The 26,189-nt window shown below is 38.8% G+C and overlaps 1 protein-coding gene across 1 annotated transcript in view; it reads right to left on the bottom strand.

The window, feature by feature from the left end:
- Positions 1 to 26,189, bottom strand: part of LOC139743639 (scavenger receptor cysteine-rich domain-containing protein DMBT1-like) — a 263,637-nt gene that overhangs the window by 64,477 nt on the left and 172,971 nt on the right. The window contains exon 5 of the mRNA XM_071654107.1: positions 21,776 to 22,102. Coding sequence (XP_071510208.1) covers positions 21,776 to 22,102 — 327 coding nt within the window. The remainder of the gene's footprint in view (positions 1 to 21,775; positions 22,103 to 26,189) is intronic.

Genomic DNA, 26,189 nt, shown 5'->3' with positions numbered 1-26,189 from the left:
CGGTTTTCGGCCTAAGCATTCTAGCGCAACATGTCTGATACTTCAATAGACATCAGTGACTTTATCTTAGACAATATGGATGCTGGCTACGTCACAGGGGCAATTTTTCTAGATCTGAAAAAAAGCTTCGATATTATATCTCATTCCTTTTTATTACAGAAATTGCCTTTTTATGGTATTCATGATATGAGCTAAAATGGTTTACATCATACCTGACCGACAGAACTCAATGTGTATTTTATGATGGAGCACTGAGCAGTTTTCTCAATGTTAAATCAGGTGTACAGCAAGGGTCAATACTTGGACCGCTTCTGTTTTGTTTGAATATAAATGACTTGTGCAATATTAATTATAATCAATCAAAAGTATCCTTATATGCAGATGATACGGCCATTTTTGTGAAAGGGAAAAATGCAAATGCAGTTCAGATTATATTACAGAATAATTTCGATTTGATGTGTAATTGTAACTCCAGGCGGGAATGCCTCCGGTTCTACGGTATACCGGAAACAGCCGATGAAAACACTGACAACCTCATCATGGACGTCGTCAAGAACCACCTGAACATTTCACTCGACCCTACATGCATTTCCAGAAGTCTTAGCATTACACCGCAACCCAGAAGCGGAGTTGAAGGAGAGAAACCTGGATCAAAACCGATCATAGTCAAGTTTGGATCATACAACGCTCGGCAGGCCGTCTTCAAAGCAAGTCCCGTTTCAAAGGGAGTCCCACCTTAGTACACGAGGATCTAACATCACACCGAAGGAAGCTTGTCCACGCAGCAAAGGACAGGTCATCAGTGAGACGGGTGTGGAACAAGGACGGAAGATCACAGCGCTTGTCAGAACCGAAGGAATGAATGACAGATGAGCGACCATCAGGAACATGGCAGACATGAGAGACTGCGATAAGACATGACTAGCATTGGTAAATATACCGGCAAACCATAAATAATTACATTGAAGTATCTACGTATGACGTGTAACAAAAATGTTAAAAATAACCAAAATGCAGTCTTATGTTCCGGTTGTGTTAGATAGTGCCATCTTGAAATGTACTCCATACAGCAAGGACGTCTTTGTAACTGACAATGATTGGTTTTGTCGTTTTTGTTGTTTCCAGGAATTACCATTTCATGCTTGCAATGATATGGCAGATGTATCTGAAAGTGAAGAACGCAGGCATAATGACAGTCGTAATGACTCCAGTACAGTTGGGCAGTTACATGATATTATGAAGCTTGATGGGTAAAAAATATTATGTCATTACATTTGGAAAAACAAATACAGAAACTACGAGTAAGTCCTGGGCTGAAAGTTGCTCATCTTAACTGTCCTTCTCTCACGAAGAACATTGATGAACTCCAATTATTTATGTCAAAGTCAACACATTCATGTATTAACGCTGAGCGAAACTCATTCAAATGAGCTTATTGATGACAGCGAAATTGCATGTAACGATTATTCATTGGTACGGAAAGATAGAAACACAGCAGGTGGAGGTGTGGCAGCATATAACGAAGTGATGTAGATTATACACCGAGAAGTGATTTGATGAATAAAGATTATAAATGTTAGTGATTGAAATAAAGCCTGTAAAGGTGAAGTCATATTTTATTGTTTCATGGTGTAGACCGCCTTACGTGAACTTGAAGGTTGTTTAATTGTTTGAATATGTATTACAGAGAATAGAAGACCTAACTCGAGAATGTATTTTACCAGGGGATATGAGTTGTGACGTAATGCCAGAAAATAAACCATGGCAAACAAAGCAGTTACTTGAGTTAACGGAAGGCTTTGGTTATGTGCAATTAGTTAATTCGGCGACCAGAGTTACGGAAAACACCTCGTCAACGATTGATTTAATCATGACAAAATACTCCAGCTAAAATCGATACTGTTGATATTTTACCCGTGTCTCTGAGTGATCATTATCTTGTATATTGTAGCTGCATGGGGTACAAAAATGTGTCAAAAACAAAGGTGAACACAAATATAAGATTTCTCGAAATCTAAAGAAGGTTGATTATGGTTTGATAAAAAAAGATATACTGAGTATCTATGAAATCGTGGGAACACATAATGAATGAAATTAATGTAGAGCAATAGAAACGTTTTATACAAAGGTAGGATTTTTTAAGATAATTACTTGCAGTTTTATGATGTGTGTGTGTATTAAGTCTATATTTGGATGGTCCCACTTTATTTTTTTCTTTTCTTTTCTTTTTCATTAATCACATGTATGTATATATATATATATATATGCACATTTTTCTCCTTTTAATGCGTAAGTAATTTTATGGAATTATTTCAGTATAAATTGTAGTATCATTTGATACGTCGTTTATTTTACAGTGTATGATAATTGTGTTTGTTTTTATCTCTTATGTTATGTGTGCTAAGTATAAAATGTTGTATCATGTTACTTTGATCTGTTTTTACCTCTTCACGGACTCACTGAAGAACAGCCATTGGCTGAAGTGAGTGACCGTGTCGAAATGAAATAAACTGAAACTGAAACTGAACTTAACTGACTATAAGAAACGCTCCTTTTCGTACAAAAGCATGCTCTTTATACAACAATCTACCAAATACTGTACAAACGTGTCCATCACTGTCAACATTCAAAAGCCAGATTAGATTAATCTTTTAGTAAGTCTATTTGGCAGTAGTGTATATTGTAACATGTTAATGAAACGCATTACCTATTATTATGGATATATATTCAAGACAGATGTATCTGTGTCCGTATGCGTGTGTGTGTGTGCGCGTCTGCGCGTCTGTGTGTCTGCGTGTGTGTATGATGTGCATGCGCGCATGAGTATAAACGCTTGTGTGTTGTAAGGTTTTGACTATGTCTATTTTTTTTAATCCTTTGTATTTTGTTGTATTATCTTCTATTTCATTGTATAATTCTATCATAATACGCAAAATGTATCTGTACAATCACAGGGCTCTCTTGAAAAGCAGACATCTGGCTTGAACAAGACTTACTATGTATTTTTTAAAGAAAACGTGAATGAATAAATAATAAAGCACGGACACTTTTCTCATTTCTATATTGTTGGGTGCTACGCATGTTTACTACACTTGTGGTTGATGCCAGTACCAACAAATGTTAAAAAACACCCACAAATGTCAAAATACACATCACAGAAAAGCGAAAACACAAAGTCTTTTTCACGTCTACATTAGTTGGTGTTATTCATGTATTTCTCCATTTTACTTTGCAAATGATACCAGCGCCAACACATTTTCACAATACATTTCACAGAAAAGGCGAAAACACAAAGTATCTGTCATGTCTACAAAGGTGGGTGTTACTCATTTATTTCTACTTTGTGGTTGAAACTATCATCCACAAATGACAAAATACATACATAAAAAAAAGAATTTTGTTTCATTTTTCCCATTTTCAGTTAACTTTCATCGCATGTTTTGAAAGTGATAATTCCCCCCAATTTTTTAGAAATAATTTGTTAGTGTAATCACGCATATTCAATTCATATCAAATGCCATTACACACACACCGACACACAAACACACACACACACACACACACATATATATATATATATATATATATATATATATATATATATATTAAGTACACTTTCACGCAGAACAACAAGTTACACGAGAAAATGATGTGTATACATTTCCACCTCCCCCATCCCCAAACCAGATGCGCGGGCGCACGCACACACACACACACACACACACACACATATATATATACATTCGTATACAGCAGGTATAGGTAAGTGCATCAGCAAAAGCCAATAGCCATTTTACCATTTGTAAGCCCTAATTCATTAACTTTGTGGGCAACGTCTGCGAATAATTTACGTTTTTCGGGCGGTGTCCAATTTCTGCATTATTTTGCAGGTGATTTTTAACATTAGAGGTTGATGTTTTTTTCTGCATTAGTGGGCGTATCTATGCTTGTAGGCGTCTCTACATTTGTGGGTTTAACAAGGGACCTAATGAATCGGGTGCATGTTATAACACAGGTTATGCACTTGTGACTGTGTGAGCGTTATATCATTTAGGTACTTTTGCTCGCTGTTAGTGTTCGACGGAATCCGAATCCATTTGAAGTTTCAACCCATGTTGATGTGTGCCATGATTCTTCTTTTATTAATGAAAGATTAATAGAAGAGCGGTATTGTTACCAATCTTGTTCAGGGGAAGTATATGGGGAGAGAAAAATGATTTTGTCAGTAACTGCAATTTGCACTTCAAAAAGAAAGACTAGCATAAACAGAAATGGAAGCATCATTATCCTTCCTTTGTGGGTATCGCCCACGCCTCCCCCATTGAAGCCTAGTGGTATTTTCGAGCGCTAAAACGAACCATAGCGTACCGACCCCAGGCGAGCAGTTGCGATCTGTGCCAGATTTAGAGTTTCGAGCGCTCAGTGGGTAGCGCACCTCATAAGCTTTTTTAGAGGGGGTCACACATTTTGTAGCAACGGGTTCATTCACCTCCTCACATATTCAACTATGCAATTCGTACTTACAGAGATCCCGAAAAATAGAACGCACTTTTTGTATTATGACTATTTATTATGTGCCTGTTACCCGCATTGTTCACACACGAATTTTTGGTAAACTTTTGGACTGGGCTCTTTTGACGCACATCGGGGTGTGGTCCAATTTTGGCTCGGGTCGGTTGTTACAGTAAACAGTGTTCGAGCGCTCCTCTGGCGCTGGTACAGCACTGGAACGCACCCTACATTTCAAGTCAAAACAGTTCAAATATCACATTCCGAGGACAAGGTGTAAGGCCTCAGAATGTTGGAAATGTCTTACGACGCTTAAGTTCTATTTCTTAAAGTCTACTCAAACAAGATATGAGACCAACACTAAAATGCTTCTTAATCTTGATTTATTGATGAAGAAAAGTTAAATCAGACAAAGTAAGAATAAGTTTCCTAAGAATCATAGATTAAAAAGAACAACAACTATCCATCCACCCAAACAACGACACGGGCGAAAATGCAAGAACTTCTTGTTGTAAAATGGAAAACTATATGCATGTAACGAACAGTACAAAAACATGTGTTCATTTGTCAATCTAACTCAATGGCGTATCCGGAAGTTCCCATTTTAAAAGTTTTTATCGAGTACATGAGGACTGTTAGTTTGTCGTTTGTTGTTTACACCTACTGCTGTCTCAAATTCGGAGATATTCTCGTTCTTTTTTGACATAGTCATAAGGTGATGACTCAGTAGTTACTTTTATCAGTATACCCCTAATAATAGCAATATCAGCAAGTCGAATGTCTATTTTGGAGAATGGCATATTCATTTTAAATCGGGAATGAAACTGCCTATGGTGTTGTTACTTTATCGAAAAGATACCAAACTACTCGTGCATGTAGTTACTCTTTTTTTCTCCTCCTTGTGATAGAGTTTCTGGTTTATCTAATATCATCAAAATGAGTATTATTAGACCGGGGGCCCAGAGCATTTATTCAGCTGAAAAGGGTCACACTTTTTGATGGTCTCATCATGTAAGGATGTGGCCAAGGGTCAATAAAATGAATTGCTGGCAAGTCACATCCTGTACCGTAAGCCTAGGGACCACAAAAAGGGACCCCGAAAAATGGATTTATTCAGCCGAAGGGGGTCACGGACAAAAGTTGGTGGATATTGTTCCTTTGGGTGTACTTATCATGAAAACAGCAATGCCAGCTATTTTATCCTGTACGGGGCCCCAGACAGTAACCCCAAAGGGCTCCACAAATATGGTGTTATTCAGCTGAAAAGGGTCACGGCTAATTTCTTTCGCAATGGAAGTAGTTCCCATCAGAGATATCCAAAACACCAATGCCAGCTATTTTATCCTGTACGGGGCCCTAGACAGTAGCCCCAAAGGGCCCCACCCCCATAGGCCTATACGTACAAACACACATAAACATTGATTTTATTCAGTTAAAAAGAGTCACGGCTAATTTCTGTTGCAATGGAAGGAGTACCAATCAGGGATATCCAAAACACCAAAGCCAGCTGTTTTATCCTGCACGGGGCCCCAGACAGTAGCCCCAAAGTGCCCCACCCCCAATAAGCCCTACGTACAAACACACACACTCACACATTGACTTTATTCAGCTGATAAGAGTAACGGCTAATTTCATTTGCAATGGAAGTAGTACCCATCAGAGACATACAAAACACCAAAGCCAGTTATTTTGTCTTGTACGGGGCCCCAGACAGTAGCCCCAGACAGTAGCCCCAAATTGCCCCCTTACCCCCTCCCCCTCCCCCCCCCCCCCCCCACACACACACACACATTGTTTTTATTCAGCTGAAAAGGGTCATGGCTACTTTCTTTTGCAATCGGAAGTAGTACTCATCAGAGATATCCAAAGCACTAAAGCCAGTTATTTTATCCTGTACGGGCCCTAGACAGTAGCCCCAAAGTGCCCCCTACACACACACACACACACACACACACACACACACACATGTATATATATATATATATATATATATATATATATATATATATATATATATACATATTGGTTTCATTCAGCCGAAAAGGGTCACGGCTAATTTCTTTTGCAATGGAAGTAGTATCCATCGGATATCAAAATACCAAAGTCAGATATTTTATCCTACACGGGGTCCCGTACAGTAGCTCCAAAGTGTTTTGCTTTATTCTCTTTTACATGTTTGCATCTCTTCTTCTTAAATATGCGCTCCTTCGTCTTCATTTTTCGCGACAACGACAACGCGTCCTCCTCATCATCATCAGTTTTGCTGTTCTGGCAAACATTTTCCAGTGTATCGGCTACATTCTATTTTAGAGCGGCGAGAGTGGAAGACGTGCATAATTGAGTCTGGGAAAGCGTAGGAACAGCGTAGCTAAAGCGGCCAACAGCGTTATCGAAGCAGGAATGAAGCGTCGTAGGAACAGGCCTTGATTTTATACGAGAGTAGAGAACTTAGTGAGAGCGTCGTTAAAGCGGGAAGGTCGTGCTTTGATCAAGAAAGCGGCGCAGCAGCGGGACCATGTCGTCGGTGTCTAGTTTAGACTATATTTCCCGTTCTTGTGCCGCTGTTACTACGGTTAGAAAAACCTGGAATTGTTACGCTCATCCCGCGGTATTTACACTGTCACTGCTCTCTCCCCGTTTGAGCTACGATTCAAAATAGGTCAATCTTGATGGGGAGATGAGGAAGAAATTTTGAACCAGTTCAAAATTTCTTCCCGATCTGTCGTCAATTGCCAGATCCAACCCCATCACCCAAACGCTGCTGCTACGATGCTCCCGGTCCCCGTACACTTTTGCCGCTCTCTCCCAATCTGACAGATTGAATAGATCGGGATGCAGATCTTGATAGTGGAATTACATGTGGGGACACTTTAGGAACACTCCGTGGGGCCCCGTACAGCTATATAACTAGTTTCGGTGTTTTTGATACCTCCTTGAGTACTACTTCCATTGCAAAAGAAATTACAGCAGTGATTCTTTTCACTTAGAATAAAATAATACGGGAGCACTTTCCAGCTACTGGCTGGGGGCCCCTTAACTGGATGGGTTTGTGTTTTACGTATCTCAGCTGTTGATTCCACTGCCAAGGAAAATAGGCATACATGACTCTTTTCACCTAAAAACAATTAATTCATATGGGGTGGGAATACCTTGGGGCTATACCTGTCAAGGGCCCTGCATCCGGGCCAATATCGCACCTCTTTTAATCGAATTCTTTAATGTTGAATTAAATTTAGCAAAAATTTTGCCTAGATGACATGGTAGTTCAATGACATATTAATCTCTTCATTCAAATTTATTTTGAAACATTCCCATTACCTCTAACCTTATTCTAAATAACACTTTTTCAACTGAAATCCATATATAAGACAAGTACCATTCCACTATCCGTTCATTCATAAATTCATAATGATATAGTCACGTGATTACATGCTGCGCTCGTTCATTCAAATTGATTTCTGGCCATCTAATTTAACATGTTCTGCAGTCAATTTATATGTTCATGCTTGGCCTCTTTCCTTATTTTCTTTCGTCGTAGTTATTTTGTAAGCATCATAGCATTTCATGTTTTCGTATTCGTTTAAGAGACTTTGACACCATTTCTTTTAACGTGCTTTTTGACTCCAAAGAAGACAGTAAGAAGCCACAAATTATCTGGCCGTTACGAGCGCTTTATAACGAGCGGTCGGCCAGTTCCAAGAAGTAAAGGTTATGATCCTCAGATGTTTTTTTTTAAATATAATTCTTTCTATGTCTTCTAGAGATATACGTCTGTATCTATTGTGCTGTCATGACTATAAAAATGAAGTTAATCTGCATTACTGGTACACGTATAGGCCTATAATGACATGTATATATGAAAGAGAAGTAGCGTTACCAGTCTGGTTACAGAACAACCAAATCCAGTTATACTAGATAAGAAATATGATACATTTACTGCTTTATAACAGTAATTTATAGATGAAATGAAAACACACATAGAAAGACATGTTAAAATGATCTGAAACAAAGAAATAGCATGATTTGAATTTGAATGAACACGTTTGGAATTTGACTGTCTATCGCGAAATTTAATGACTGAAATACCCTTTTCGGCAAGTCAAGGCGAATTTGAATGAACGTAGGGTACCAGCCAATTTGAATACCCATTTTACGAATTCGAACCTTCTATCAAATGAACCAACAAAAGTGCGAAATTGGCTGGGAAAACCTAACTGGCTTTGATGTTTTGGGTATCTATGATGTAAACTAAGGCCTACTTCGATTGTAAAAGAAAAACAACTATGACTCTTTTCAGCTAAATGATGTCATAATAATTATGTGGGGGAGGGGCACTTTATGGCTACTGTAACCTGGGCCCAGTACAAGATGAAATGACTGGTTTTCGTAATATGGTCATCTTGGTTGTGCACTATACAGAAGTATGCTTCCTTTGCAAATTTCTTGAGTGTTTTGCTACTGTAACCTATGGGACCCCGTATACAGGATAAGATGACTTGCTTTAGTGTTTGTGATATCTCTGTTCAGTAGGCCCTGATATTAACGTTACAAAAGAATTTGTAAGACCATTTTCAGCTGATTCACAGTACATGTATAATGGATGGGACACTGTGGAGCTACTGTCTGGGGCTCTGTGCAGGATAAAATAACTAGCCTTGGTGTGTTGAATATCTCTGATAGGTACTTCTTCCAGAGTGCAAAAGAAATTACCCGTGTTTGGGGCTATACTGTGCCGGGCCCCATACAGGATAAAATAACTGGCTTTGGTATTTTGGATATCTCTGATGGGTACTACTTCCATTGCAAAAGAAATTAGCCGTGACCCTTTTCAGCTGAATGAAACTAATGTGTGTGTGTGTGTGTGTGTGTGTGTGTGCGTGTGTGTGTGTATGTGGAGGGGGGGCACTTTGGAGCTACTGATGATGATGAGGAGGAGGAGGACGCGTTGTCGTTGTCGCGAAAATGACGACGAAGGAGCGCATATTTAAGAAGAAGAGATGCAAACAATACAGAGAATAAAGCAAAACACATTGGAGCTACTGTCTGGGGCCCCGTGCAGGATAAAACATCTGACTTTGGTATTTTGATATCCGATGGATACTACTTCCATTGCAAAAGAAATTAGCCGTGACCCTTTTCGGCTGAATGAAACTAATATATATATATATATATATATATATATATATACATATATATATATATATATATATATATATATATATGTGACCGTGCACCTCAAAACGAACATAAAGTCGCACACACTGATTTTGCGTGAGGACTCAAAAATAAATGAAATGGGTCAACCTAGCCGAACTTGACTTTTTTCATATTTTCTGAAAGAGCGGGTCTTCTTTTACAATATGCTAAAATTTGGTATCATAAAACGGGTAGGAAAGTGTGTTTTTTTAGCAGTTTATCTCGGAACATTTTTGGTAGAATAGTGTGATTAGGCGTGTCTTTAGAATCCCTTTTTCATTTCTGAAAAACCTTGTCCATACTCTTCACTTTCAACTCTAATAACTTTTTAAAGGATAATGTTACTGCTTTGAAAGCTGCTATGGCATTAATTATGGACAGAATGTGGTAATGAGGCATGCTTAATTTCACTTTAATCTGATAATTCCTTCATTGATTTAGTACTCTGGTGGTTTACTTCCTGTTTTTTTGTCCCATTCATCGCACAGCCAGCACGGTTTGGTAAAGATTAAGCGCTTGAATAGACACTGTACTTCAGAGCCTCTTTCCTCAGTTCACACTTTTCCTGAGTTTGTGCTTTCTTTCCAATATTTAGATAGGTTAGGAGAGTCCATTTGACTTGAGTTATACATCATTTTAAAGCTTAAAGTCTGCTCTTTCAGAATATGGTCTTAACTAAAAAGTCATGTCTGGTGACTTTTTGTTTGTTTTGAGGTGCAGGGTCACATATAAATATGTGTGTGTGTGTGTGTGTGTGTGTGTGTGTGTTTGTGTGTAGGGGGCACTTTGGGGCTACTGTCTGGGGCCCCGTACAGGATAAAATAACTGATTATGGCTTTATAGTGCTTTGGATATCTCTGATGGGTATACTTCCATTGCAAAAGAAATTAGCCGTGACCCTTTTCGGCTGAATGAAACCAGTATATATATATATGTGTGTGTGTGTGTGTGTGTGTGTGTGTGTGCGTGTGTGTGTGTGTGTGTGTGTGTGTGTGTGTGTGTGTGTATGTAGGGGGCACTTTGGGGCTACTGTCTGGGGCCCCATTCAGGATAAAATAACTGGCTTTGGTGCTTTGGATATCTCTGATGGGTATACTTCCATTGCAAAAGAAATTAGCCGTGACCCATTTTGGCTGAATGAATCTAATGTGTGTGTGTGTGTGTGTGTGTGTGTGTGTGTGTGTGAGTGTGTGTGATGGGGGGTGCACTTCGGGGCTACTGTCTGGGACCCCGTACAGGATAAAATAACTGGCTTTAGTGTTTTGGATATCTCTGATGAGTATGCCTACTACTTCCAATTGCAAAAGAAAGTAGCCATGACCCTTTTCAGCTGAATAAAATCAATGTGTGTGGGGGGGGGGGGGGTGGGGGAGGGAGCAATTTGGGGCTACTGACTGGGGCCCCGTGCAGGATAAAATAGGTGGCTTTGGTATTTTGGATATCTCTGATGGGTACTACTTCCATTGCAAAAGAAATTAGCTGTGACTCTTTTCAGCTGAATGAAACTAATGTGTGTGTGTGTTGGGGGGGGGGGGAGCTCCTTTGGGGCTACTGTCCGGGGCCCCGTACTGGATAACATAACTGACTTTGGTGTTTTTGATATCTCTGATGGGTACTCCTTCCATTGCAAATGAAATTAGCCGTGACTCTTCTCAGCTGCACGAATGAAATCAATGTTTGTGTGTGTTTGTACGTATGGCCTATGGGGGGGGGGGGCACTTTGGGGCTACTGTCTGGGGCCCCGTACAGGATAAAGTAGCTGGTATTGGTGTTCTGAATATCTCTGATGGGAACTACTTCAATTGCAAAAGAAATTAGCCGTGACTCTTTTCAACTGAATAAAATCAATGTTTGTGTGTGTTTGTACGTAGGCCTATGGGGGTGGGGCCCTTTGGGGCTACTGTCTAGGGCCCCGTACAGGATAAAATAGCTGGCATTGGTGTTTTGGATATCTCTGATGGGAACTACTTCCATTGCAAAAGAAATTAGCTGTGACCCTTTTCAGCTGAATAACACCATATTTGTAGGGCCCTTTGGGGCTACTGTCTGGGGCCCCGTACAGGATAAAATAGCTGGCATTGCTGTTTTCATGATAAGTACACCCAAAGGAACAATATCCACCAACTTTTGTCCGTGACCCCCTTCGGCTGAATAAATCCATTTTTCGGGGTCCCTTTTTGTGGTCCCTAGGCTTACGGTACAGGATGTGACTTGCCAGCAATTCATTTTATTGACCCTTGGACACATCCTTATATGATGAGACCATTAAAAAGTGTGACCCTTTTCAGCTGAATAAATCTTCTGGGCCCCCGGTCTAATAAGTCATCTTACCGAGATATGAAGCTCCTACGACTTGAAAGATGATACTAAACCGTGAAAGGGGCATTTTTTCGTGCCATGTAAGATCTTACAGTACCTACATCATCTTGCTTTAACCAAATAATTAAGTGTATTCAATGTATTCTTACTAAACATGCGACATATGCGCTTGTATCTTCTGCTGGCATCAGAAAGAGCGTGTATAGTGAATCTTGTGTCTTGATATTTGAAAAAAAATGAAGCAAATATATCTGTATATCTTAGTTAAAAGAAGATAAGGCACCAATTTACCAGAAATATGTCCCTAGAATGTTTTTACAATGAAGGCTTAAAGTTTTTGTAATCTCTGAATGTCTGTATCAGTCTGTCTGTCTCGGTCTCTTTGTCCGTATGTATCTCTGTCCCCCATTCCCTCTGTCTCCAATCCCCCCCCCTCTCTCTCTCTCTCTCTCTCTCTCTCTCTCTCTCTCTATCTCTCTATCTCTCTCTCTCTTTCTTTCATTTTCTTCAATATGACCTACCTGGCCCGCTTGGACATTCTTCCAGCGGTACACATCTCTGCCCGCCTGGCTGCTCCAACACTGTTCCCGCTGCACAGAAACAACCTGCAACACATTGTCGGGTGCATATCTGGGGGCCGGGGTTATCACAAGTCGAGGGACAAGCCGTGCCGCATTGATTGTACGTCATTCCCGAGGGACAATCTTCTGCAGGCATCAGATTAGAACGTGTATAGTGAATCTGGTGTCTTGATATTGGAAAAAAAGAAGCACATAAATATATCTGTATATCTTGGTTAAAAGAGGATAAGGCACCGATCTACCAGAAATATGTCCCTGGAATGTTTTCACGATGAAGGCTTAAAGTTTTTGTAATCTCTGCATGTCTGTATCAGTCTGTCCGTCTCTGACAGGGGTTATCACTGTGTCTTTCGTTTGTCTTTCTTGTTCCCGTTCACGATACACATGGAACACGAATGGAGTGGATATGCCCATAAAAACCTTCCAAATCGGGATAGTTCTCTCAATGATATCATCTATCAATCACCGCATCATTACACATTCAAACCTGCCTTAGCGGCCACCTGTCTATGGAGGTCGCTCTTTTCGTTTCCCTGGGTGGCCGCTATAGACAGGTGTGACTGTATATTAAGTACTACAGGTGCAGAAAAGTACAATACTGAATTGAAATCAACTTGAATAAGATTATTACAACATTGATCTTGTTGTCATAAAATTATTGGGAAATTTCCTTCGTCCCGTAAAATAAAAAAGCAACAACACTATCTTCACTTAATCAAATATTAGTTATTCAATCATATCACCTTGAGCATTGTTGAGAGCACGTCATATGTTTGCATGTTTGCATCAAATTTGAACGTTTGTGATAAGTAATCGAGTGACTGCATTTCGCTTAACCATAGAAAAGTGTATAGTTGCTGATTGTTGGATGTACATAACTGTATTGCCATAAGTCATCTTACCGAGATATGAAGCTCCTACGACTTGAAAGATGATACTAAACCGTGAAAGGGGCATTTTTTCGTGCCATGTAAGATCTTACAGTACCTACATCATCTTGCTTTAACCAAATAATTAAGTGTATTCAATGTATTCTTACTAAACATGCGACATATGCGCTTGTATCTTCTGCTGGCATCAGAGTAGAGCGTGTATAGTGAATCTGGTGTCTTGATATTTGAAAAAAATGAAGCAAATATATCTGTATATCTTAGTTAAAAGAAGATAAGGCACCAATTTACCAGAAATATGTCCCTAGAATGTTTTTACAATGAAGGCTTAAAGTTTTTGTAATCTCTGAATGTCTGTATCAGTCTGTCTGTCTCGGTCTCTTTGTCCGTATGTATCTCTGTCCCCCATTCCCTCTGTCTCCAATGCCCCCCCCCCCTCTCCCCCCCTCTCTCTCTCTCTCTCTCTCTCTCTCTATCTCTCTCTCTCTCTCTCTCTCTTTCTTTCATTTTCTTCAATATGACCTACCTGGCCCGCTTGGACATTCTTCCAGCGGTACACATCTCTGTCCGTCTGGCTGCTCCAACACTGTTCCCGCTGCACAGAAACAACCTGCAACACATTGTCGGGTGCATATCTGGGGTCCGGGGTTATCACAAGTCGAGGGACAAGCCGTGCCGCATTGATTGTACGTCATTCCCGAGGGACAATCTTCTGCAGGCATTAGATTAGAACGTGTATACATAATTAATTTGGTGTCTTGATGTTTCAAAAAAAATGAAGCAAATATATCTGTATATCTTAGTTAAAAGAGGAAAAGGCACCGATCTACCAGAAATTTGTCCCCGGAATGTTTTTGCGATGAAGGCTTAAAGTTTTTGTAATCTCTGCATGTCTGTATCAGTCTGTCCGTCTCTGACAGGGGTTATCACTGTGTCTTTCATTTGTCTTTCTTGTTCATGTTCACGATACACATGGAACACGAATGGAGTGGATATGCCCATAAAAACCTTCCAAATCGGGATAGTTCTCTCAATGATATCATCTATAATTTACCGCATTATTACACATTCAAACCTGCCTTAGCGGCCACCTGTCTATGGAGGTCACTCTTTTCGTTTCCCATGGGTGGCCGCTATAGACAGGTGTGACTGTATACTAAGTACTACAGGTACAGAAAAATACAATACTGAATTGAAATCAACTTGAATAAGATTATCACAACATTGATCTTGTTGTCATAAAATTATTGGGAAGTTTTCCTTCGTCCTGTAAGATCACAAAGCAACAACACCATCTTCACTTAATCAAATATTAGTTATTCAATCATATCATCTTGACAGAACATCATATGTTTGCATGTTTGCATCAAATATGAACGTTTGTGATAAGTAATCGAGTGACTGCATTTCGCTTAACCGTAGAAAAGTGTAGTTGCTGATTCTTGGATGTGCATGTATTGCCATAAGTCACCATTACGAGATATGAAGCTCCTACGACTTGAAAGATGATACTAAATCATGAAAGGGGCATTTTTTTTCGTGCCACGTAAGATCTCACAGTACATACATCATCTTGATTTAAGCAAATAATTATATGTATTCCATGAATTCTTACTGAACATGCGACATATCAATGCATATGTGCATATATCGTCTGCTGGCATCAGAGTAGAGCGTGTATAGTGAATCTTGTGTCTTGATATCGAAAAAAAATGAAGCAAATATATCTGTATATCTTAGTTAAAAGAGGATAAGGCACCGATCTACCAAAAATATGTCCCTGGAATGTTTTTGCGATGAAGGCTTAAAGTTTTTATAATCTCTGCATTTCTGTATCAGTCTGTCTGTTTCTGTCTCTTTGTCCGTATGTATCTCTGTCCCCCATTCCCTCTGTCTCCAATCCCCCCCCTCCCTCTCTCTCTCTCTCTCTCTCTCTCTCTCTATCTCTCTCTCTCTTTCTTTCATTTTCTTCAATATGACTTACCTGGCCCGCTTGGACACTCTTCCAGCGGTACACATCTCTGTCCGTCTGGCTGCTCCAACACTGTTCCCGCTGCACAGAAACAACCTGCAACACATTGTAGGGTGCATATCTGGGGGTCGGGGTTATCACAAGTCGAGGGACAAGCCGTGCCGCATTGATTGTACGTCATTCCCGAGGGACAATCTTCTGCAGGCATTAGATTAGAACGTGTATACATAATTAATTTGGTGTCTTGATGTTTCAAAAAAAAATGAAGCAAATATATCTGTATATCTTAGTTAAAAAAGGATAAGGCACCGATCTACCAGAAATATGTCCCTGAAATGTTTTCACGATGAAGGTTTAGAGCTTTTGTAATCTCTGCATGTCTGTATCAGTCTGTCTGTCTCTGTTTCTTTGTCCGTATGTATCTCTGTCCCCCATTCCCTCTGTCTCCCGCCCACCCCCCACCTCTCTCTCTCTCTGTCTCTCTCTCTCTCTTTCTTTCATTTTCTTCAATATGACCTACCTGGCCCACTCGGACATTCTTCCAGCGGTACACATCTCTGTCCGCCTTCCTGCTCCAACACTGTTCCCGCTGGACAGAAACAGCCTGCAACACATTGTCGGGTGCATATCTGGGGGCCGGGGTTATCACAAGTCGAGGGACAAGCCGTGCCGCATCGACTGTACGTCATTCCCGAGGGACAATCTTCTGCAGGCATTAGATTAGAACGTGTATAGTGAATTTGCTGTCTTGATATTTGAAAAAGAAAATGAAGCAAATATATCTGTATATTTTAGTTAAAAGAGGAAAATGCACCGATCTACCAGAAATTTGTCCCTGGAATGTTTTCACGATGAGGGTTTAGAGCTTTTGTAATCTCTACATATCTGTATCAGTCTGTCTGTCTCTGTCTCTTTGTCCGTATGTATCTCTGTCCCCCATTCCCTCTCTCTCTCTCTCTCTCTCTCTCTTTCTTTCATTTTCTTCAATATGACCTACCTGGCCCACTCGGACATTCTTCCAGCGGTACACATCTCTGTCCGCCTTCCTGCTCCAACACTGTTCCCGCCGGACAGAAACAACCTGCAACACATTGTCGGGTGCATATCTGGGGGCCGGGGTTATCACAAGTCGAGGGACAAGCCGTGCCGCATCGACTGTACGTCATTCCCGAGGGACAACCTTCTGCAGGCATTAGATTAGAACGTGTATACATAGTGAATTTGGTGTCTTGATATTTGAAAAAAAAAATGAAACAAATATATCTGTATATCTGGATATACACCACCTTAGGCCACTAACATCACATAAGTCATTTTTGTTACTGCCTATATTTTATTGCACCCTCTAAAAATCGCGAGAAGATAATATGTACGTATTTGAGGCTTTCTCATCAATTTATAAAATATAGTACTATAGCTGCTAACCTCACGCGTGTGTGTCGCGAAAGCCAGAAGCTAATTTCGAGTCACCAGAAAAACACCCTAAATTTCATCGTTTCTTATTCACTTGTGAGGACGAAGTTATGCACCTGGACGCTGCTAATGCTTCATGGATTTGATTGAACCAATACTGTTCGTGATAACTGACTCATGTTTCGTGGAATTTGAAGACAAAATTTGGACAGAATGTCACCCAACCAGAGAGTACATGAGCACGATGTGCCGAAAACACGTTCGCGGAGCACCCGGGGGCTTGACCAGTCGTCAGGGGTGAAGGAAGGTACCACTGGTCAGCCGACCGAGACATCGCCTATTGAACAGTCTGATAGACTTGACGCAGCAATTGTGGCTGGGATAAAGGAGGCGCTTTGTTCCCCAGACGTGATCAAAGAGCTGCTGGCTGCTGTGAAGAAAACTTTGGTGGAACAAAACAAAATAAGCCAAGATGTCTACGAGGCTGTGAAGATGGATATACAGACGCACCAGGAGACGACAGAGTCGCTGAAAGCACAGATCGAGAAACTCAAGAATGATCTTGACAAAGTGAACGACACTCTACACGATCATGAACAGTACAGTCGTAGAAACTCACTACGATTTAGTGGTGTGAAGGAAATGCATGGGGAGAACACCGACAAAGTTATCACCGACATTGTCAAAGACCATTTCGGCATCGAACTGAAAGCACAAGACATCGATAGAAGCCATAGGATAACACCCAGGCAAAACGAGCAACACGCCAACGCGACATCATCATCGAGGCGAAAATCTGAGAAGGTCATCCTGGTCAAATTTGCGACGCACAACATCAAGCAACAAATCTACCAGGCGCGATCGAAACTGAAGGGGTCGACGATTTTCGTCAACGAAGACCTGACAGCACCTCGTGCTCAGCTTCTCTACTTGACAAGGACGAATCCTTCGGTCGTGTGGACATGGACGCAAGATGGTAGAATATACGCGTTGACAGGAGACCAAAACCGGAGACGAAAGGTGGTGATACAGAACCAACGGGACCTCGATAGACTGAACTGAGCACGATAAATAGTAAGGTACCACCACTAATTGACACTAGAATTACAATATGTCTATCCGCTTTCCATGTATTACGTGTAAAAGACCAGTTCGTGTTACTCAAAACGCTCTACTTTGTGTTTCATGTAATAATTGGTGTCATTTTAAGTGCAGTAAAGTAAGCCTAAGTATTTTTAACTCTACAGATGACTGGGTATGTGATTACTGTTTATTACTTGAGCTACCGTTTGCTACATCTGATACATATGATGACCAAACATCTGATTTGGAAACTCAAAGAAATGAATTTCTGTGTTCACCAGAAATCAGTATTACGTTAAAACAAAAACTGGAATTTGATTTGGATAGAGATGTATGTGAACTTTCAATCCTTAAAGGTTTTAAGTTCTCACACTTGAATTGTTTTGTCTTTATGGAAAAATATTGAAGAGATACATATTTTGTGCAAGAAAGCTGAATTTGACATTTTCACTCTCAGTGAAACCCATTTGAATGATTATATTGATGATTCAGAATTAAATATAGATGGGTACAATTTGATAAGAAAAGACAGAGGTCGTAAAGATGGAGGTGTGGCAGCTTATGTAAAAGAGGGAATGAATTATAGAGTGAGAACTGATTTTGAGTTTGATCTGGAGTTGATTGTTATAGAAGTAAATGCACAAATGGTGAAGCCATTTTTTGTTATAGTATGGTATAGGCCACCCAATGCAAGACTAGATGTATTTCAAGAATTTGAGAGATTTCTTGGTGAAGTAGATGATATGGGCATTGATTTTGTTATTCTTGGTGATTTGAACTGTGACATGTCACAACACTGTACATCGTGGCAAACAAAACACCTGCGTGAGTTGTTGACCTCTTTCAATCTCCAACAGATAGTCAATTATCCCACAAGGGAAACTATCTGTACATCGTCTATAATTGATCTTATCATAACTAACAGGGCCGAAAAAAATAATTATACAAATGTTATACCAATATCTCTGAGTGACCACTACCTTGTATATTGCACTTGGGGTACAAAAATCAAGAACTATAAACAAAATGTACATAGATATAAGGTGTCTCGAAATGCTGGCAAATGAAATATTGAAGAATATACTGAAGCGATTTCTAAGGTACAATGGGACCATGTGGAAACATACCATAATGTTATTGAGGCATATGATGAATTTGAAAGAAAGTTGTTAAGTGTGATGAATGCATTTGCACCGCTTAAAAAGAAAAGAGTAAAGAAAAAAGAATCCCCTTGGATAACAGAAGAAATTTTATATCTAATGCGTCAAAGAGATAGACAAAAACTCATTTCTAAATCATCTAAAACTCAAAGTGAGTGGGAGTTATACAAGCAGCTTAGAAATGAGGTTACTATGAAATGTCGTCAGGCGAAGAAAGAATATATAAGTAATGTTATTTATTCCAGCAATGGTAACTCAAATGATGTTTGGAAATCTTTAAACTTTATTACTCCTGCAAAGAATACTTTCAAACAAATAGAATACATTGTGAAAAATAACACACAGGTCAAGTGTAAAACTGATATGTCAAATTGTTTTAGTGCATATTTCACAAAAATAGGAGATGCGATTTGCAAGAGTCATGATCAAAGAACAGAGGAAGAGATTGCAAAATATGTACCGAAAAGGAGTTCCATGTTCTCATTTGAAGATATAACTGAAGAAGACATCGTGAAAGTGGTTGAAAGTATGCCAATGAAAAACTCATATGGAATGGACACTATACCAATCCTGTTATACGTATAATTGCAAAACCACTGCGGTATATATTAAATCTTTCTTTGAATTGTGGTTGTATTCCAGAACAATGGAAGGTGTCAAAAGTTACACCAGTGTATAAAAGTGGTAGTCGAAGTGAGATGGGTAATTACAGACCGATATCTGTTTTGTCTGTTATTACAAAAGTAATCGAAAAGCTCATCTTTAATCAGTTGTATGATTATTTGCATAGAAATGATATTATTAACCCAAATCAATCAGGCTTCAGACCTGCTCATTCCACTATGACTGCTTTACTTTGTGTCACAGAAGAAAGGCTTCGTAGCTTAGATAAGGGTGAAATGGTTGGAATGGTCTCCATTGACCTCAAAAATGCATTCGACACAGTCAATCATGCGACACTTCTTCATAAGTTATCTCTCCTTGGATTGAATAGTAATGCATGTAAATGGTTTGGTAATTATCTCCGTAATCGTGTTCAATATACTACTATTGACGGCTCCATATCCGAGCCTAGGTATGTAACATGTGGAATCCCACAGGGCTCTACGTTAGGGCCCTTGTTATTCAATGTATACATCAACGATTTGCCTGATTGCATTAAGGAATGTAAGGTCCATTTATACGCTGACGATACTTGTCTTTATTTACCTGGCAAAGATCTCGGTCAAATACAAAGAGGTCTCAATAAAGACTTGACGTGCTTGTCACAATGGTTGGAAGTAAACTCACTTGCTCTGAATGTGAAAAAGTGTGAAGCGATGTTAATAGGTTCCAGAAAGAGGATTGGGAACAAGGTATTGAGAGTCAGCATTGATGAATCTGAGGTTCCCTCTGTTACTTGTTGTAAATACTTAGGAGTTTATCTTGACCAACATCTTGATTGGAGCCAACAGGTGGATAAGGTGATAAAAAGCACAGTGAAAAGTCTTTATTTATTGAAAAGAATAAGATTTTGTATAACTGAAAAAACTGCTCTTGTATTCTACAAGTCCATTATTCAGAGCAAATTCGATTATTGCAGCGTTGTATGGGGTAATTTGCGAAAAACGGATTCTGAAAAATTGCAAATCATTCAAAATAGAGTTTTAAAAACTGTCCTTTTGGTTGAACCAAGATACTCGACCTCAGCAATCTACAATCGTTTGTCATTAGATACTTTGGAAAAACGAAGGTATAAACAATTACTACATGTTATGTATAAAATTTCTAATGGAATGCTTCCAGAATATGTATTGCAATATTTTGAAGAATATGTAACAAATTATTTTCTGAGAAACAGTATGAAAAAATTTGTATTGTATAAGGTAAAAACAGAAGTTGGAAAAAGAACTCTTTCCTTTAGAGGAGTCCAGAGTTGGAATCAGTTAGCCTATGACTTGAAAAGTAAGCTCTCTCTCACCAGTTTCAAACGAGCTCTTGATATATCTATGCTGTAGCCTAAGCAACTGCCCAGGATTTTTTTTTCTCTCTTTCTCTATTTGATATTGTTAAAATAATATGTTACCGTAGGTATTTGTTCCGGTTTCCTTTTTTTCTCTTTTTTTGTATAGTACTTTTTAAATTTATCGTTGCTTTGTTGTTACCTGACACTTGTTCCTTTCTTTATCATTGTATATGCAGTTTGTATGTATTTCTGCTATCTTTATGTTGTTCACGGATTTGCAGAAGAACAGCTTTGTTGAAGCAAATTGCCGTGATTAAATAAAAATAAACTGAAAACTGAAACTGAACTCACTTTCCGTCTTAGCTTTACCCAGACGGCACTTACACACATTTGCTTCCATTTTAAGTTTGATAGAAGAACATAGAGGAAGAACTGCAGTGAAGATCTATTGATGTTATTAATGTTTCAGACAAGAGAAGGTACGATGCACTTGACATTGAAATGAAAAATGTAATAAAGCATTAGAATATACCATAGTCTACGATTTCATATGAACGGATGTAAAAGTTGTTTATTTATATTCTGTGAACCCATATGCAACAAAACAAATATCATGCAGAACTGTTTACTTCTGGTGACAGCTATTTAATGTGGGCGGGTATTTTACCATTCGATGAAAAACAGGGAGCGTGACAAATTTCACTCACCTGCGCATTCGACACCAGCGTCCTCGCTATGACGGCAGTTATGTACGCCATATCCGTTGTGTCTGCATTCTCTCAGGTTTTGTTCACTTCCCTCGCATTGCACATTATCAAGGACTATCTGACCCTGACCTTCACCGAAGTATGCTCGACTAACGGCCCTCCTTGCTCTCGGGTAGCCCAGCATCCTACATACCACATGGGCGTCCTCGATGTCCCAAGAGTCGTCACAAACTGTCCCCCATGCACCGTCGTAGAAAATCTCCACACGACCCTCTCTGGCATTCGTTCCACCAGCGAGCTGGATGTCAAAATCCCCCGTTGATTGACCTAAAAAAGGAAAGTACAATTATTTATTATTGTGAACATTATACCAGCATTCGTGCTACAATGCGAAAGGCAAAAAATAACTTATGTGTGGCATTCGTTGCAGAAATGATAAAGGTTGAAACTAGAAATGTCGTTATGGCGACTGGTATGCCTCCGCCATAAAGCATGATTCTCCAAATAGGTACATCTTGACAATATGTGATGACAGTTTCACATAATTGGCAAAATATTAAATGACATTCTTGTCACAAATATGTTGAATGCTCACTTTCCTTGAACTACAATGTAGGTTAAATTGGATGAATGGCTATATTTTCTAACAGAGAATGTTTGGGGGGATTTCAGGACTTTTACTTGACTTTTGATCCTCTTATAAGTTTATGCATTGAGTTATTGTCAAGGTGTGGGGAAAACGTATAATTTCTGTTTTAAATAGTAAATTCTTAGCATTTTAACCTGGCCTTTGACCCGTGAACCTATGACCATAAAATTCACAAGAGAATCACTGTCAGGCAGAACATGCATATATATGTACTAAGTTTCACGATGAAACCTAGAGCCACTTCCGAGATATGGAAGAAAAAGTGAAATTCAGCACTTTCACTTGATCTTTGACCTTTTGACCTTTGACCTTTTTGGCTTCCCGGAGAATCTCTATTGGGTAATACATGTATACGCCAAGTTAAAAAAAAAATCCTACAGGCATTGCATAAGTATTGGGGAGTTGATCTTGACCTTTTACCCCTGACCTTTGACCCCATGACCCCCAAATTCCCTTGATGATCACTGCCAGTCATTACATGCATGTGTAGTATGTTCCATGAAGATACCTTGAACGATTTCCGAGATGTGGAGAAAAAAACCAAAATTTTAACATTTTCAATTTGACCTTTGACCCCTTGTCCTTTGACCTAATGACCCAAAACTCTAACCAGAGAATCTTTATAGGGTAGTACATGTATACATTAAGTTTCCACCACTAATTGACACTAGAATTACAATATGTCTATCCGCTTTCCATGTATTACGTGTAAAAGACCAGTTCGTGTTAATCAAAACGTTCTACTTTGTGTTTCATGTAATAATTGGTGTCATTTTAAGTGCAGTAAAGTAAGCCTAAGTATTTTTAACTCTACAGATGACTGGGTATGTGATTACTGTTTATTACTTGAGCTACCGTTTGCTACATCTGATACATATGATGACCAAACATCTGATTTGGAAACTCAAAGAAATGAATTTCTGTGTTCACCAGAAATCAGTATTACGTTAAAACAAAAACTGGAATTTGATTTGGATAGAGATGTATGTGAACTTTCAATCCTTAAAGGTTTTAAGTTCTCACACTTGAATTGTTTGTCTTTATGGAAAAATATTGAAGAGATACATATTTTGTGCAAGAAAGCTGAATTTGACATTTTCACTCTCAGTGAAACCCATTTGAATGATTATAATGATGATTCAGAATTAAATATAGATGGGTACAATTTGATAAGAAAAGACAGAGGTCGTAAAGGTGGAGGTGTGGCAGCTTATGTAAAAGAGGGAATGAATTATAGAGTGAGAACTGATTTTGAGTTTGATCTGGAGTTGATTGTTATAGAAGTAAATGCACAAATGGTGAAGCCATTTTTTGTTATAGTATGGTATAGGCCACCCAATGCAAGACTAGATGTATTTCAAGAATTTGAGAGATTTCTTGGTGAAGTAGATGATATGGGCATTGATTTTGTTATTCCTGGTGATTTGAACTGTGACATGTCACAACACTGTACATCGTGGCAAACAAAACACCTGCGTGAGTTGTTGACCTCTTTCAATCTCCAACAGATAGTCAATTATCCCACAAGGGAAACTATCTGTACATCGTCTATAATTGATCTTATCATAACTAACAGGGCCGAAAAAATTAATTATACAAATGTTATACCAATATCTCTGAGTGATCACTACCTTGTATATTGCACTTGGGGTACAAAAATCAAGAACTATAAACAAATGTACATAGATATAAGGTGTCTCGAAATGCTGGCAAATGAAATATTGAAGAATATACTGAAGCGATTTCTAAGGTACAATGGGACCATGTGGAAACATACCATAATGTTATTGAGGCATATGATGAATTTGAAAGAAAGTTGTTAAGTGTGATGAATGCATTTGTACCGCTTAAAAAGAAAAGAGTAAAGAAAAAAGAATCCCCTTGGATAACAGAAGAAATTTTATATCTAATGCGTCAAAGAGATAGACAAAAACTCATTTCTAAATCATCTAAAACTCAAAGTGAGTGGGAGTTATACAAGAAGCTTAGAAATGAGGTTACTATGAAATGTCGTCAGGCGAAGAAAGAATATATAAGTAATGTTATTTATTCCAGCAATGGTAACTCAAATGATGTTTGGAAATCTTTAAACTTTATTACTCCTGCAAAGAATACTTTCAAACAAATAGAATACATTGTGAAAAATAACACACAGGTCAAGTGTAAAACTGATATGTCAAATTGTTTTAATGCATATTTCACAAAAATAGGAGATGCGATTTGCAAGAGTCATGATCAAAGAACAGAGGAAGAGATTGCAAAATATGTACCGAAAAGGAGTTCCATGTTCTCATTTGAAGATATAACTGAAGAAGACATTGTGAAAGTGGTTGAAAGTATGCCAATGAAAAACTCATATGGAATGGACACTATACCAATAACATTGATAAAGCCTGTTATACGTATAATTGCAAAACCACTGCGGTATATATTAAATCTTTCTTTGAATTGTGGTTGTATTCCAGAACAATGGAAGGTGTCAAAAGTTACACCAGTGTATAAAAGTGGTAGTCGAAGTGAGATGGGTAATTACAGACCGATATCTGTTTTGTCTGTTATTACAAAAGTAATCGAAAAGCTCATCTTTAATCAGTTGTATGATTATTTGCATAGAAATGATATTATTAACCCAAATCAATCAGGCTTCAGACCTGCTCATTCCACTATGACTGCTTTACTTTGTGTCACAGAAGAAAGGCTTCGTAGCTTAGATAAGGGTGAAATGGTTGGAATGGTCTCCATTGACCTCAAAAATGCATTCGACACAGTCAATCATGCGACACTTCTTCATAAGTTATCTCTCCTTGGATTGAATAGTAATGCATGTAAATGGTTTGGTAATTATCTCCGTAATCGTGTTCAATATACTACTATTGACGGCTCCATATCCGAGCCTAGGTATGTAACATGTGGAATCCCACAGGGCTCTACGTTAGGGCCCTTGTTATTCAATGTATACATCAACGATTTGCCTGATTGCATTAAGGAATGTAAGGTCCATTTATACGCTGACGATACTTGTCTTTATTTACCTGGCAAAGATCTCGGTCAAATACAAAGAGGTCTCAATAAAGACTTGACGTGCTTGTCACAATGGTTGGAAGTAAACTCACTTGCTCTGAATGTGAAAAAGTGTGAAGCGATGTTAATAGGTTCCAGAAAGAGGATTGGGAACAAGGTATTGAGAGTCAGCATTGATGAATCTGAGGTTCCCTCTGTTACTTGTTGTAAATACTTAGGAGTTTATCTTGACCAACATCTTGATTGGAGCCAACAGGTGGATAAGGTGATAAAAGCACAGTGAAAAGTCTTTATTTATTGAAAAGAATAAGATTTTGTATAACTGAAAAAACTGCTCTTGTATTCTACAAGTCCATTATTCAGAGCAAATTCGATTATTGCAGCGTTGTATGGGGTAATTTGCGAAAAACGGATTCTGAAAAATTGCAAATCATTCAAAATAGAGTTTTAAAAACTGTCCTTTTGGTTGAACCAAGATACTCGACCTCAGCAATCTACAATCGTTTGTCATTAGATACTTTGGAAAAACGAAGGTATAAACAATTACTACATGTTATGTATAAAATTTCTAATGGAATGCTTCCAGAATATGTATTGCAATATTTTGAAGAATATGTAACAAATTATTTTCTGAGAAACAGTATGAAAAAATTTGTATTGTATAAGGTAAAAACAGAAGTTGGAAAAAGAACTCTTTCCTTTAGAGGAGTCCAGAGTTGGAATCAGTTAGCCTATGACTTGAAA

Source organism: Diadema antillarum, unplaced genomic scaffold (genome assembly GCF_040938485.1).
Source record: "Diadema antillarum isolate AM-2024a unplaced genomic scaffold, OU_Dant_1.0 seq00001099_RagTag, whole genome shotgun sequence".
NCBI lineage: Eukaryota > Metazoa > Echinodermata > Echinoidea > Diadematoida > Diadematidae > Diadema > Diadema antillarum.
This window is presented reverse-complemented; position numbering and strand designations above follow the sequence as displayed.